We start from the raw sequence: 16,460 nt of genomic DNA, 5'->3' as shown, positions 1-16,460 counted from the left end.
TAATTATTATAATGAGAATCTACGTATGTTTCGTAAAAGAATGCTTTTGTTTTACATTAGAATATTTATTGTACAATATTAAAACTTAGAAGAATATAGCACACTGTCCTTTTTATGCCGTTCTACTTTTGGCATAACACAATAATTGATGGATTCGAAATGGGCATTATATTTTGTATGATGAGTTGAATAAATATGTGGACTCTTTTTCTTGTTCATTTTTTTTTTTTTTGGTTTCTCCATGTATAATACCCGATTAAATCTTTAATTAATTACTTCGAATTCACATTAAGAAGTCCTAATTTAAAAATCAGATCATTTCTACTAAAATAACTCTCTATATTGCTAAGGCTCAATGAAAATCTTTAGACAATCAAACTAAAATGTGTTTTAATTAAATATCAATTATTAATAAAGTGTTTCAACTAGCTACACTTTTGAATTACATTTTTTTTAAAAACACTTTTTTACACGTGTTTCATCTTAAGTTTAACCGCATAAAATATGTCATCTTTTGTATATACGTTTCAACCTCGATTAGAAAAAGTCTAGGGTTTTACGATTTATTAAGGCGAATGCGCATATTAAAGAAAATGATATATTTTATGTGATTAACTTAATTACCTAATAAACGTACGTGAACATATACAAAAGAAATTCAAAATTTAAACCTTTAAGTGTGCAATTGAAACAATTTATTGGGAATTCAGGTATTCAATTGAAGTAAGGGGTTAATTATGTATCTAAGCCAATAAAGAAATATATTTGTTTATTTGTAGGGTATATATTGTGCATTATCCATGGGGTTTCATCTGATCCAAATGTTGGACCATGATTACCCAATTAATTCCTCAGAGACGCATATTTCTCTTTCATTGTTGAAAATAATAAATTTTTTCGTCCTAATCTAATGTACATTGTCAATACATAAATACTTGCATACGTATGTATGAAACTTTAATTAGTTTGTATTATTTAAAATTTTCAACATTTGTTTTGGGTACAACGAAATAAATTTTATATCACTAACAAAGCTCTCTCTACATATACATGGAATATAGTACGCTAGTATGTCTAGATTTTCTTTTTTACTATAATAAGTAGCTAAATATGCTTATTAGAATAAAAATAGTAGAGCAAAAGTCAGCTTCACGTCATAGAAACTAATAATGTAATTATCCAAAATATTCAACTAAATGAATCTTGGATGATGTGTAGAATTTGAGAAAGTAAGCCCTAAATTAAAATAATTCCGACAACAAAGGGAAGATATATTAAAAGAAACACAGATTTAATGTAACAATAGTCGTCATTCGATCGACATCCGAGCGATAAACATCTTTCACCTTCAATTTTAAGTTTGTGTGTTCGAGTCAAAAAAATATAGATGCTACAACATGATTTTGTTACATGTGAATTCATGATCTGTTTGAAAAATTAAAAATTTTATTTACCTATTTTCTTGAATTTATTATTCTGAGAAAAACATTTTTAGGGCACCCTAAGGAATCTTAAAGTTGACTAAGGATAGGATTTGTGAATACTATTACATGATTTATGCAGTTAACTAGTATAATTAAAAACTTAATGACATCACTGAAAGCCTCAAGCCTGCAACAAATTACAAGTTGTCCTGTCAACTTGGCATATATACTACAAAATTAAGAACAACAATATCGTCAGGAATAATTAGCTGTTAATGAACTGGTGACGACTTGCAAAAAAAAGCCAATTTGTTGGTGTTGATACTTCCAAATTAATGCTAAATTTAAATTATGGTTATTAATAATGCATGTAACTGGTCCAATTAATGTTTTCGGTTGAAGGTCTAAAATATATTTGAATTTTGACCGAAATTGTTGTTACGATACCGAACTTTGAAAAGGACCTTATACCCATCTGCACTATTTAATAGTATATTTTAAAGGTATATATGTGCCCACGTGGACATCATAAATATTGCATCATTATAAATAGTAATGTGTCCACGTGGGCACATATATATCTTTAAAATACACTATTAAATAGTGCATGGGTAAAAAAGGTCCTCCATAAAATTTAATATCGTAACAGCAATTTCGGCCAAAATTAAAATACTTTTCATACCCTTTTCCCTTGTTTTAATTTGTCTAATTCTTTTCTAGGACAAGTCTACCACTAGAACAAAATATTATAAAGTATGCTGCTAATGACCATGACTAATTGCCTAGTTTTCAAATAATCAAATAATATTGTTTCTGTTTGATGTATTCCAAGAATTTGTGTTTGGAAATTAAGTATGTTTCCAACTTGCCATCATCTTGTGGAACGCAAGCTACGAGATCCCAATTGTAGTTCTTTTGGGACTTTAGTCTCTCAATTAATTAATTGATTATCTGAAACTTTCACGATATTAGTGAGAGTTCAATTCTCTATCTTATAATACTCTCCTCATTTCTGGTAAAAGAATTTGCAATTAGTCTGAGACATACGTCACACACATGGCCAGTGACGGAAACTGATCAACTCAGTACTTCTAATACATAAATTATAAGATATACATGTATATAATTCACCAAAATGTCTAATAAAATATTATACATCTTGAATCTATAGTTCTAAAAGTAGAATAAATAGTGGTAAAATCACAAAGAGTCAACCTATGTGAAGTTAAAATTTTGGATCCAATATATGATACGTACCCTCGACTAGTCATAATTTGAAAGTGGACCTATGTGTAGTTAGTTTTACACCGTGAAACATGATTAAGATAACAATCTTTTATGTCGAATTATTGTTTCCATAAAAAAGCCAAGAAGTATCAATCATATCAAAAACAAATGAATCAAACAATATATATATCAAACATAATGGTTGAGTGTTTATTTCACCAATTGATTGAAGAGGTTTGGCCTTTGCCTCCTCCATTTTTATACAACTTGAAATAAAAACACTTGAAAATCAACGAGGAGGCAAATAAATTAGTGGCGGACATTATGAAACATACTCTCCATGACCAATTCCTATTTGTAATGAACAAACATCCTATAACCCTTTCTTTAATAATTTGATGTGTTGAAAACGACCTTTCACCTATATATATATTCAAAATTTTACTTCAAGTTGCATCGATAAGGGTGGGTTGCGGGTTATGTTATGAACATTATATTAAATTGATGGAGACATCCAAAATTATATTGAAAACACTAATCAACAAATTAATCGTACGATTTCCAATGTTTGGATAAGGAACAAGATGTTAATATCGAATCAGATTTACACATTCATGGTCTCTTTGTACGATTACAATGTTTTAATTACAACTTTATTATATAAACAAATGAAGCTTTAGGTTCATGTCGGGCCAACTTAATTTGTACAATGACTTAACATTTTTTATCGTACGATTAATACATATTCAAATTACAACTTGCATTATGTTACCTTTCAAAACTTAAAAGAGTCTTTAGAGAAGATTCTATCACTTTCTGAATTATTTTATTTTGAAATTTTATTATTAATTGTACTTAGTACCACTTGTCACAAAAATTATTTATTTAATGTCAATTACATTCCCAAAAAAATTTATTTAATTTTTGTAAGTTTCCCATGTACATTATATTCTAATTCTGTTGAAAGGTTATTGAGAACTAAAGTAATAAAGAAACATATTTTTAAGGCATGACTGATGACTCTATATTCATGTTAATTAAGGAAAAAGGATATTCCTAGTACCAGACCTTAAATCATGCTTATTTTGGATTACAAAAATTCAATTCTTTTGTGTTTGCTTGGATTTTCTTATATAGGGAGAAGTACTTATTTATTTTCAACTAGGCAATATGTAATATAGATTAATTATTATTGTTGATGCATTGCTGGCATATCCCTAGCACATTATGTGGACATTCAGATGTACTACTAAAACAAGTTGCTGGAAGAATATTTTTGTCAGTGAATTCTTTATTTGCGGGTCCGTTTGGACATACAATATAAAATCATAATTTAAAATAAAATTGTTGTGAAGTAAAATTATTGTTTAGATATATAATTTGAATTTCTTAGATGATATATTTTTGTCAAAAATGAAAACCTCACGAGTTGTGAAAACTATTAAAATTTTCTCAATTCTAATATAATAAATTATATATGACCAAAGAAGCAAAATCATAGTTCATAAACAAATATCTAAATATTTTAAAGGTATCATTGACCGCATATCCAATGTTTTCTTTTTTTATAAATAATGTTTGTGATTACGTACTTATATATACGCATAATTTTATACAGATCTACTTGGCAACAATAATAGTAACTAGTTATTTTTTAATATATTTTTTTTATATGATACAACCTCTTCATGTCGAGTATGATAATAATAGATTTTTTACATGGTACAAACAATCTTTTCAAGTTTGATATTTTAACAAAAAATATTGAAATCACAATTTTAAATTCCAAGTCATGCTTTTTTGAAAAATTTAAAATTTAAAATCATGATTTCATATTGTATGAACAAATGTCTACTTAGTAACACATGCATTCTGTCACATTCATATGTATGTAAATTTTAATAACTCAATTGATTAATTATCTATACTTAAATTTTATTTACGAAAATATAATTTCTCAACTTGTAGTCCTCTCTCCTATTTTTCCTATCGCTGCCCCATTTTTTTTTAAGTCACATTCATTTGTCTGTTATAACAATTAGCGACTCTTCAACTGTTTTGAAGACATGTCTGATCATATTCATAGGACAAGCCACCACATGTTCATTGTTTTTTTTAAAAAATCAGAAATATTGATTAGAAAGAAAATATCATTCGATTGACTCAACAATTTTTTTTAAAATATTTTGTGTATTGCATGAGGCCCTCAACTTCTAATTAGGAAGTTGCTATCTAGTTTCCATAAGAAAAAAAAAGTATTTTTTCGATCTCAATTTGAGTATCTTATTTTTACTTTTAGATATATTAAATAGTAAATAATCAATATTCATGGCGATATGAATTACGAACACGTGGCACCAACAAACTCACAAAGGGTGCTTATAGAAACTGATTCGATGGAATTGATTAGTTTGGAAATGTGTCTTGTAAAGATGTATCTCAATTTGTTATCAGATATCAAAATGACTTTTATCGAAAAAAGATGGAAACTTATAACCGAAAGATAAAAAAGAACTCATATCCTAATAACCTTAACAAAAGGACGGATTCACAAGTTATATTCGTATGATTGTATTATTGTATATATTGCTAACGACAATGAAATGTTAGTTGGCACAACTAACAATATTGTCACGTTAAATATATTAATCGTTGGACATGATACTTTAGAGCTTGAGTAGAGTTTTTCTGTTAATTGATGTATCACATATGCTATTTTATAAATAATAGTCTTAACACAATTATAATATATTTTGATTCTTAACAATACTAAAGCAATTTACTGATATGTTTCTACTCTAATTTTTTCATATTTTACTAGTCCTTTCCTTCAATTTTTTACTCATTGAGACCCAACACTTGAGCATCACCAGATCTAATACACACGAACACAGTCGGAGCCCTACGGCTTCATACGACTCTCTTTTAAATACTTTAGCTTATTCATAAACATAAATATTTAAATGCTAATAACTAAACTTATCGAATTAAATCAATATCTGTGTTCTTGACCTTAAATAAATTCAACATTATCATTTTCTCGTTAAACAACATTGCTCAAAAAGAGTGTATCTCTTTGTATAGTAAATTTTCTAATTTTAACATTTTATCTGATAATTAATTTAAAACCACAAAATTTAATGAATTATATATATATATATATATATATCTTTAAATTCCATATCTAGTTAAATTGATACCGAGAGAGTTATAATACATAAATAAACTTTGAAGGAAGTTCGACATCTAATTAATATAACTCATAGTTGAGTGACTTTCTGAGAATTTTTTTTTACAATTGAGTGACTTTCTAAAAAAAGAATCCATAGTTGAGTGACTTTTGAGTTAAAAGACCAAAACTGAGTGACTTTCTAAGAAAATAGTTCATAGTTGAGTGACGATTAGAGATATAAAAAAGGAAAAATTACAAGAATATATAACTTAAGACTTTAATTTACATAATATCAATCTACTCTTTTTATTTACAACAAGAACATTTTAATTATAAATATGACAACTCATTAAATATATATATCTTCACACGTTTTTATACCTATTTTCTTGGCTTAGTGGCTGATTTTATGGAAATTATTATTTATTATTTTTACCATTTAAATTATCAATCACAATTATAATTGCATACATTTCTTTGACTTAAAGATTTTTTTTTCTCTTTCTTACTTAATACAGTTACTATGGTAAAAAATATTTTTCTCTCTCTTTAATTACGTTTTTTTTTAATTATCTTTTAGATTTTAATGCTAATTTTCTCTCTCTTCAGTTACGTTTTTTTTTAATTATCTTTTTAGATTTTGATGCTAATTTTTAGGGAGTGAAAATGTATCATCTAATTAATATGTTTTTTTTATCATCTAATTAATATGATTTCTATCCTTAAGCACATTTCTCATTTTTTTCATACCATTACTATTAAAAAAAAGTTCTTTTTTCTCTCTTTAATTTCATTTCAATTATTATGGGAAGATCTCTTTTTTACTTCTCTCTTCTATTTTATACTAGATACATATCTCGTGCCAACACGGGACCCAATATATATTACTCTTTGTGTTTTAATTTATCTATGTGATATATGTGGAATTTGAAGTTAATCAATTTCTTAACATGTTTTTATATATTAGAGTCAACCAATTTATATAATAACTTACCAAATTACCCTTGTCTGGGAAGCAAGCATGTTGACGAACAGCTGCTTCCTAGACTCTTCTATATATTAGTAATTAGTAATACGTTAGTTAAAAAGAAACGGAAGGGGGGAGGGACGGAGGGGGGGTGAGTATATTAAATGGTATAGATTTTGTATTAGATTGGTGGACATTTTTTTGTAACTATATTAAATAACTTATATCAAATATAATCAAATTTTATTCCTATTATAAACCATCACACTCAAAGCACCGTTCTATAGTTTTAATTTTTTTAAAAAGGTATATTAAATAATGTACTTTGTAGATTTAGTTTGGTGTACAATTAATTATAATTATAATGAATAACTTACACCAACAAATAATTAAATTGCACATGAAGTAAAAATCATGATTATAACATTAATTTTTGTTATATATTTCAACTATATGTTGCCTTACACCATAATATTATCAACTATCTATCAATATTTATCATCGAATTAATAAATAATCATACCAACATATATGGAAAAATCACTACTATTAGTAAAAATTTCATTCATAAAAAAATAAAATTAATTACAAAGTATTGTATCTATTTGGTAAACGTCTTTTTGGTGTTTGTGTCATGTATCACTCCTTCAATCTTGAAATCCACATATATTCCTGCGATAAATTTCAATAAATAGTTGGATACATACTAACCTACAACAATGTATAACACCATAACACAACCACTTATTTATAATTTTTTAAATTACAAATTAATAAGAAATGGTCTATAATATGGTGATGTTTTGGTGTACAGTATGGTGACTCTTTGGTGTATAATATGGTGATGTTTTGGTGTACAATTCAATCTAATATATAATATGTGACATACACCAATATATACACCACAAACTAATCAAGAAATTACCATTTCTTTTAAGTATAATCAGCTTAATTAAAAAAATGTGCACATGATAGTTTAACATTGCTATCTTGAACAATATTATACATTATGATTAAATTTTGGTGTACAATTTTGATGTACAGTACACTATAACACGAAATACATAAACTAAACCAAGATATACACCATAATTTAACCAAGAATTTTCCAATCATTTTATATAATCAAATTAATTAAAATTTGTGTGCCAAACAACATAAGAAACATTCATTCAAGCAATATTTTTCATAGTTAACACATCTATTTACATAAAAAATCAAGCAACAAAAACAACAAAAAAAAACTAAAAACAATAAAAAATGAACTATATATTTTAGCAATCAAACTAAAAAAATAATAATTAAAAAACTAATACATACTATTACACCCTATATTCCAGATCCCATTCAAAAAATTAAATCGATAAAACCAATAAATATACTTTAAAACAATCCAAACTTAAATTTGTGATTCTACTGGTATATTTAATGATAAAGAATGCTAAAATTAATTTACTTATTTAATTGCTAAGCAGAATTGATATAAATTTTGGTATTACTTACAATTATTATGGTGTATATTAGGGTTAAAAATTTGTGTACACTTCAAACGGATATACATCATTTGCACCACAAACTAAATAAACAATACCAATAAGCAGACTAACCACGGTCATATAACAAAACTTTATAAAATCTTATTTTATATTTATTGATAGTTTTATTTTCGGTAGATACAAAATAAATAACACTGCTTAGCAAAATAACCCGATAAATAACATAAAAGTTCAACAAAAATACACCATAATAATTTGGTGTATACACCATAAACTAAAAATCATATGCATCCAAAATATATCGACTACACCAATACGTAAAGCACTAATTAACCAATAATTAGGCAAGTACCTACGTATGGTGCAAAGCAATTGAGGACAATATAGCTTATATTTTACAGATCCCATCCAAAAAAATACCAATCAATAAAGCTATAACAATATATATTTATAAAAAATAAATTAAATCAATAAAACCAATAAATATACTTTAAAACAATCATAATCGAAGCAATTACTATTGTGAATATCTGTTTCATTCCATCTCCCATTGCTGAATTAAAATTGAAAAATATTCATATTTTTCATTGAACTCACTTTCAGAATAGTGAAGGTATAGAGTTTGATTTTGATTAGAATTATGAGAGAGAAGTAGTAACTATATTAGAGATATTTATGGAAGGTAAATAAAGAGGAGGAGAAAATTAAGGAATAAAAAAATAAATTGTGGGCTGTCATGCTTTAATTTCTGATTATTTTGTTTTCCTTTTTACTATTTATTGTGTTGTTCTGATTTTTTAAAAATATTTTCATTGTTTTGTTAAAAAAAAACTATTGTTATATTGATAAAAAAAAAAAAACTATTGTTATATACTAGCTGTTATTTAGGTGCTAGTTAAGTTTTCCCATATAAAAAAGGTGTTTTAAAATAGTTTGAGACAAAAATCAGAAAAGATTCTAAAAAGGACAGGTGGATAGATTTCACCTGATTCTTGTTGAAGTCACTTCATTTCAATTTACTGTTACACTTTGCGTCGGTGTTTTATCTTTTTCCACAATTGCCTGATGTTGATGTTGATACCTCATCTGCCCCTACACACTTTGGGACTGTCAATCATCTTTTATATAAATAAATGGACCATTCCTTTTATTTTAACTTACTAGGCGTTTAATTAAGCATTTTCATTTTCTTTCAATTTTATAGAATTGAAATGGAGAATAAATGTGTGTTTGATTAAATTTTTTTATTGAAAAATATTCAGTATGGAATGTATTGTCGGTCGATTCAAAAGCTGTATTAATGAATATTCTTCTCTATATTTTCTTTTTGCTTTACTGTTCTTAAAATATGACTTCAAAAAGTAAAAATAAGTTTAAAATATATTATAAGTTGTTTATTTTTTAGGTTGAAATATAATATCAAATTGAATTCGGAATTTTCATAACTATAGAGTAACTTTTAAATTAAATAAAGAATCATTCCGTATAATTTTTATGGTCTAAAGGATCTTAAATCTCTTGTGTAATTCTTTTTCCTTAATTTTACTATTTCTTTTGTTTTAATTTATGTGAAAGGATCGAATAGTATTTTCATATTTTTAAACGTTTCTACTTTAATGCAATTCTTTTCTGGGGGTGGGGGATACATGCCTCTTTAAGTTGTTCCTAAAAATGGGTTGCACAGTTAAATTTTTTTACGTCTTTTTATCCGGTGCTGCGGAAAAAATAGCTGACGCTAGGATGATAAAAAGCCTAACACCTCTCATTCTTATATTACTTTTTTCAATATGAAAATAAAAAATAAAAAAGAAAAATTAAATGGTAGTTTTATTCAAAACCTACATCCCTTCTCTCCCACTTTACACCTCGGAGCGCACCCTTCTTACTAGAGATAAACGTGCTTTCACATCTTCTTGTTCGAAGCGGCACAAAACATTCCTGAAATGTAGTGTTCAGATTTCTCTAGACAGGTTTATGGGGGTAAATTATGTAAATTCGCTCCTTTTTTTGTTATAGCATTATCTACATGATGTCTGTTTTCTCTTCTTTTTTTTCATTTTGTTCGTGTGTGAACTTAATCTCACATTGAACCGCGGTAATAGAAATAAACAGATCACATGATACGTTAGAACTTTTCAATTAAAGTTAAAGCTATCACATCATGTCGAAGTACTAAAAGAAAAGGTCTGAAAAACATGGCGGCCTAGGAACCATACGACCCCTACTGGTAGAGGGAATGGTAGTGTGCACCCTCCCACCAACTGAAAAGACCTTTAGGGGGGACCATGTGAAGTTAACTTCGAACGGACAATATCACACCATGTTTACGTAATATAGTGTGACCTGAGTGAACTATTACGTAAAAGTTGTTACGTAACAAATGATGCCAATCATGGAAGAACCATATGGCTTGTTTCACCATTTGTTTTTTTACCGTAGAACTTTTATTCTAACATCCACTAACAGAAAACATTACCAACAGAGTTAACAACATCTTAATATCTCATTATCCCAGTAAGGGACATCCAACAAAGGTAGCAAATACACATAATAAGCTGAATAGGGAAGCACAACATATGAAATGACAAGCTGCAGAGGAGAAGGTTCTATTGTATCCGGTCGCATCTTGAAACATGACAGTTGATCTATTCTTTCTGGTAAAAGGAACGGAAGGCGAGGGCTGCAACCAATATCAACAAAGGTAACAAGAATTGCAATATCTTCCATGAGTTTCCAGAACCCTGTACTCCAGCTGATGGTGTCGTTGAGGGAGGCAGGGTATGTTTGCGTTCTGCAGGAATGGTGGAACTGTCAATTTCACCAATGAAGTATTTCTTCAACATCTCTCTTGCATCATCACTGTGACCGACATCTTCAAAATCATCTGTTGCATCCTTACCTATATATCACACAAATTTACATGTATCATATCTAAGTTCAGTTCACGACAAGCGATCTAATACCAAGATTTTAGGCTTACCTGTTGCAGTTAGCAAGACTTCATCTCCTCCAGGATGATCATCCAAAAATGAGGTTACATCATAAACCTAACATAGAGTTGTCAAACATGGAATTAAGAGACAATATGATGGAAATTAAATGATAGCAATAGTAAACAACAATTAGAACACCACCACTAATAATGCCTCCAGCGAAAAGGTTTTGATTTATGCCTGATGAGAACAATATTTTTTACCAAAGAGAGTATGTCAAACACCAAAAATGATGACAAACTTGTATTATTACAGATTCAGGTGCTCATGTATTTGTTCGTCTAGATTTTGTTTACCTTATTCAACATCTAGAAATCTTAGAGAACAACAAACCATTCTACAATGCATCATAGCCAGTTAACACTAAAATTGGAACAAAATTGAAACCTCAGCAAAACAGTTCCAAGTTATAACATTCTGGTCAAAATTGAAACCTCAGCAACATCAGAGCCTGTTCTCTGTCAAGAAGAAAAACTTCTCTCCATGTATTGTATATAGACATGTACCCATTACATGGTGAGGAATGTTCTTGTAACTCGAATCTGATCAAGGGTAATAGTTACAATTGTAAGAGAAAGTTGCAACCAGGGAATGCAGGTGTCGGAATGAAATGAAAAGAGATAATGAATAAATTGGTCTAGCTGGAAATCAATGGCGATTTAGAAGTTATTGATACCAACAGATAATTGGGAAGAAGTAAGATCACAGAACAGGTCTACACAGCTTGTCCAATGAAAGAGCACACATGTACAAGACTGACCATTTACCTGTGATATCATACAAGGCTAGTGGAAAAGAACAGCAATAAAAAGAGTTTCATCTACCTCGTAAACATTGTCCTGTGTCCAGTTGAAAGACCATCATATATGCTGGTGCATAATTATTCTTCTAGGAACAAGTTAGAAGTCGCTCATTTCTTAGCACTCCCAAATATCATAGAAGAAATAAAACCAGATTGCATTACCTTCCCCTAACAGACTTTATCTCAGTTAATTGTTGAAAACCAAATCTAAAATATTTCTCAGATTTCCTCTATTCTTTACTGTATACTTTTTTAAACACGGATTTCAGGAGTCTCGCAAAGCTATCTTTTCTGTTGGACAAACATTCAAATTTATCAATTTAGTTTAAATTTTTATGTAACATTTTCAATTGTAATACTTTGTTAGTTTTTTATACCTGGGATTTGCTTTGACCACTTCACTTTTAAGTTCCTTCTTTTCCCGACAAGGTAAGGTAAACAGTAAACTTCTAAGTTCATTGTCACTTTGATATTCAAACCAATTCCAAAAAGTACTTAGAATTTAAGACCAGTATTTAACACACTACATTATTCTCTCCCTTCATCTTTCCTTTTTCTTTTCTTTTTTTCTCTTTTTGGTTTTCCAGCTATCTCCTTAGTGCTCTAACTCTAAAAATTCTAATTCACCTTACTTCAGTATATTCATATTTTTTTCCTCTTAATTCTAATCCTATGAGCCCTTAAGTCATGGGATGACATGCAATGGAAGGAGGAGGAAAAATGTCCCTTAGTTGTTTTGATAAGATGAAAACGAATAGTTATTTATCCGAATGTTGATTTTACTTTAATATTTTAATTATTGTTGTTACCTTCACCTCATCACTCAATTTTATGGACTTTTCACGTCCCAAATCCCAATCCATCTCATTGCAATTTATACCTTTTGATGCTAACCAACATAAAATGGTTTCTTCATTTCCTTTAGTTATTATTTTCGGAATTGTATTATGCACTATACCCCCTTTGCTTTCCATTCTCCCTCTCGCTTTTCACCCTTCTCTATCTTCAATGTTCTATTCCTTTCTCCCTTCTGTTACTACTTTTTCTTATCCCCCTACCTGATACTTGTCATTCTTCCTTAACAAATAAATGCTAACGAAGGGGTAAAAGGGTTTCTTTCTTCTATATTTGCCCGTCAAATGGCAACTTCTATATGGTTTTTTCCAGTGAATTACGAGTAGAGATTTGGGGAGAGTGGATAGGACAGAGCTGTGGATGTCCATCCCGTGCTTTTGAACGATTCTTCCTGCAAATGGACGATCTTTTTCTTTCCATACTTAGAAATGTGATCAAAGGTGCTTGCACTCATCAAAGAACTTTCTAAAGACTAACTTTAGCATAAGAAAAGAAAGCATACATTGACAAACTATTTGACACAGGATGACCTAGCTGATTGATGTCATAGGCAATCTTCCTGGTCTAAGAGGAGTCTGAACTGGAAGTTACGTTGAATGATCATAAACATGTCAAAAAAGAAAAGTAGTTGGTTTTATAGTCTATAGCTTCAAAAAATATTGGGCAATTTAATTGAACCAAACCTTACTTAGAAAAGGTCCAGTGCATCTTTCTTACTTACACATCTTAATTTCGTTTCTTAGTTCTGCTTTTCTTATTTCTATTTACTGCATTTATTAAATTTTTGGTTTCCCGTTCCACTACAAAGTCTCCCAACTCTATAAAGTGAAAATTGGAGCTTATATTATTGGATATAAACCATATTTATTATGAGAAGTCTTCAGATGAGCAATCCTATTACTGAATTTTCAACTTTTATTTTTTCGATCAAGTAAAGGTAACATCACACTCAGCATCCAGAAGATGCAAAGGATTACAAAAACAAAAATAGATCCTGTACATTGCCCAATTACTCCTAACAAAGTTTCAAGAGCTATTAAAGCCAAAAAAGTTTCACTACTATTTACATTACAGACCCTACTCCAAGCAAAAAAGATTCATCAACACTCTAGCGTCTAGCCTTTGGGAAGTGATTATGAGTTGAAATCCCTTCTAAACTGCGCTGTTTACTTTCTTCGCAAATGCACCAAATGATCACTGCTAGAACCATCTTGCACATGTGTATGATGAACTTTCTGATACTTAATTCTTTTGATCTTGAAAGTGACAGGCTAAGTTTCAAGAATTATTCTGTATTTCTAGAAAAGAGATAATTTTTATAAACAATTACTTGAGTAATGGCAAAGTGAACAATATTATACAAGTATTTCTTTACTAGACATATGTATAGTATGGTCGTGCAAAATTAAGTTCTAAATTTTCTTTAACAACATATGCTTATGGGTATTTCATTTTGATAACCTATAAATCCTGTTGTTTCTAATCTTGAAACTCAGCGGGCAATGGATCTGCCCTTTTAGCTTTCTCCACTAAATTGCATACTTGATTTAACAGTTGGGATTCAAACTCATAACATATGTTAGCCACATGCCTTCCCCCGCACGCGTCCCCTCCCTCATCCCTACTTCCTTATACTATCTTTATCTTTCTAGTCCATTTTCTTCTCACTTTTTGCAAACAACATCAATGTTTTCTTTCAATCCTCATCTAAACAGCATGTAATATCTAACGGAATCTACAATTTATGTTTCCATGGAGGGTTTTTGGGGGTGGGGGGGTGAATTTTACCCTGTTCTTCATTCAACTTGTATTTTATATGTTATTTTCTTATGCCATAAAGCATATTTTTCCAAATTCGTTTCAATAGTCTTTGGAATGATTAATACTACTTTCCTGGGATTAAATGTTCCCTTGTACTACAATAGGATGAGGATGATGACTCCTCATCCCATCTCCTGCGTCAAACCAAATATGATCAAAAGATTGCAAGCTTTGTTTAGTAATCATTTAGATAATCTACTAACCAATTCCAGGATACGTAATCCAGGGAGAGTAAAATGCTAAAAAAGATCGATAACACGTGTTATAAATTTTGACACCACAGAATATAAAAAATTAGGAGGAAATGGTAATCATTGTTAAACCAGAATAAGAATAAAGTTGTAGAAGAGAATTGGTGATAGGCTACCTCCAAGACTGGTAAGGGGAAATTAGACAATCAAAAACATTAACACGCATATATTCCACAAATAGAATTAGATGAGGAAACTAAACCTATACTTAAAAAAATAATATGGCCACCTTGATGGAGGGCTTTCAAGTCACCAATAATATATTTAGGAAGATTGAATGGACATGTCGATAGATACAGTGATGATTTCGACAGACTACATTGCAATATAGTTATGGTACAACGAATGAATAAGAGAATGCTATGACGAAAAGCATCTCATATGACCTCTAGTCTCTTACAATTAAGGTGGACTTAGCTAACAACAAAACACAATTAACACAAAGTATCTATATGCACAATACTAACTAGTTACAAACCGATACTTTAGCAGCTGTTGTTATACTCGCCAGTGGCGGTTCACAGTAAGCTTTGCTAAAACATTGTATATGTATTAAGAAATCCACTAAATATCTGACTATGAACCCAGTTACTGTTATGCATGAACTTGAGGACGTTGTAGCAACCCATAAACTTCAAATCCTGGATCCCACTGACCGATATTCGTTAAGAGTCTTTTCCATCCCAATTCCCACTGACCGACATTTTTAGTCCTTTTCTATTTTTTTAGAAAAACATCATTTTAGACGAACAACAATTTACCTCAAAAGAAAAATTACCCAAAATAGCACAGAATGAATACAGAGAGATTCATATATCCAACCCAAACTAGTTTGAGATTGAAACCTAGTTGTAATTGATTGATTAATCTATTTATGAACATCAATTCCCCAAAATTTTAACCAAGAAGGCGTAGCATCCTTGTAACTGGGAAGCTATAAAAACTCCCAACAACAACAACAAAAAATTAGTAGTAAAATTTATCAAAACCAGCAAACGGAACTCGTATCAGAGAAGCAGCAAATCGAGAATAAAATGATAATTGTAGATACTAATAAACTTGCCTTTCCAGAGATGAGAAGCCAGCAATCATCTTTGTTGTTGTGCTCCAACAAGTCATTAAAAGCATGAAGTTTGGTCATCTTCACAGATCACTGCTTACAATCTATCAAACGGGAATACAAAAATTAAACCCAGAAATTAAAATCAAACTTATAGAATGCAGAAATTGAGGTTACCTCTGAACTTCCGCCGAACGCACGCCACAAGTCAAAGTTGAGTAACTTTGGGGTTACCAATGCCCGATCCCCTTGTAATACGATGTATTATTATTTTATCCCTTTTACACGTACCAAGCTTTTATTTAATGTTATTTCTCCGTTTATTTCCATTTGTTCATTATACTAAAAATAAATTTTATTTTATTTATTAAATAATTTGGTATTCGATATTT

General features: G+C 29.6%; 2 protein-coding genes across 2 annotated transcripts in view; one reads left to right on the top strand and one right to left on the bottom strand.

The window, feature by feature from the left end:
- LOC125815297 (protein LEAD-SENSITIVE 1-like) overlaps positions 1–16,460 on the top strand; it is a 162,696-nt gene that overhangs the window by 34,317 nt on the left and 111,919 nt on the right. The window lies entirely within an intron of this gene.
- Positions 10,765–16,246, bottom strand: LOC125815314 (cytochrome b5-like). The gene is made up of 3 exons (XM_049494758.1): positions 16,072–16,246; positions 11,267–11,333; positions 10,765–11,185 (listed from the first exon to the last, which is right to left on the bottom strand). Exons 1-3 carry the CDS (start codon positions 16,147–16,149, stop codon positions 10,932–10,934), a joined length of 399 nt encoding a protein of 132 aa, XP_049350715.1. The 5' UTR covers positions 16,150–16,246; the 3' UTR covers positions 10,765–10,931.

The sequence above is a fragment of the Solanum verrucosum genome, unplaced genomic scaffold, assembly GCF_900185275.1.
Source record: "Solanum verrucosum unplaced genomic scaffold, falcon-dt-bn FXZP01000261.1, whole genome shotgun sequence".
Classification (NCBI taxonomy): domain Eukaryota; kingdom Viridiplantae; phylum Streptophyta; class Magnoliopsida; order Solanales; family Solanaceae; genus Solanum; species Solanum verrucosum.
This window is presented reverse-complemented; position numbering and strand designations above follow the sequence as displayed.

Coding starts and splice junctions, on each gene's coding strand:
- LOC125815314 (XM_049494758.1), bottom strand. CDS start 16,149: ATGACCAAACTTCATGCTTTTAATGACTTGTTGGAGCACAACAACAAA. Junction 11,334..16,071: donor GGCTTCTCATCTCTGGAAAG/GCAAGTTTATTA, acceptor ACTCTATGTTAG/GTTTATGATGTAACCTCATT. Junction 11,186..11,266: donor AGTCTTGCTAACTGCAACAG/GTAAGCCTAAAA, acceptor TGTGATATATAG/GTAAGGATGCAACAGATGAT.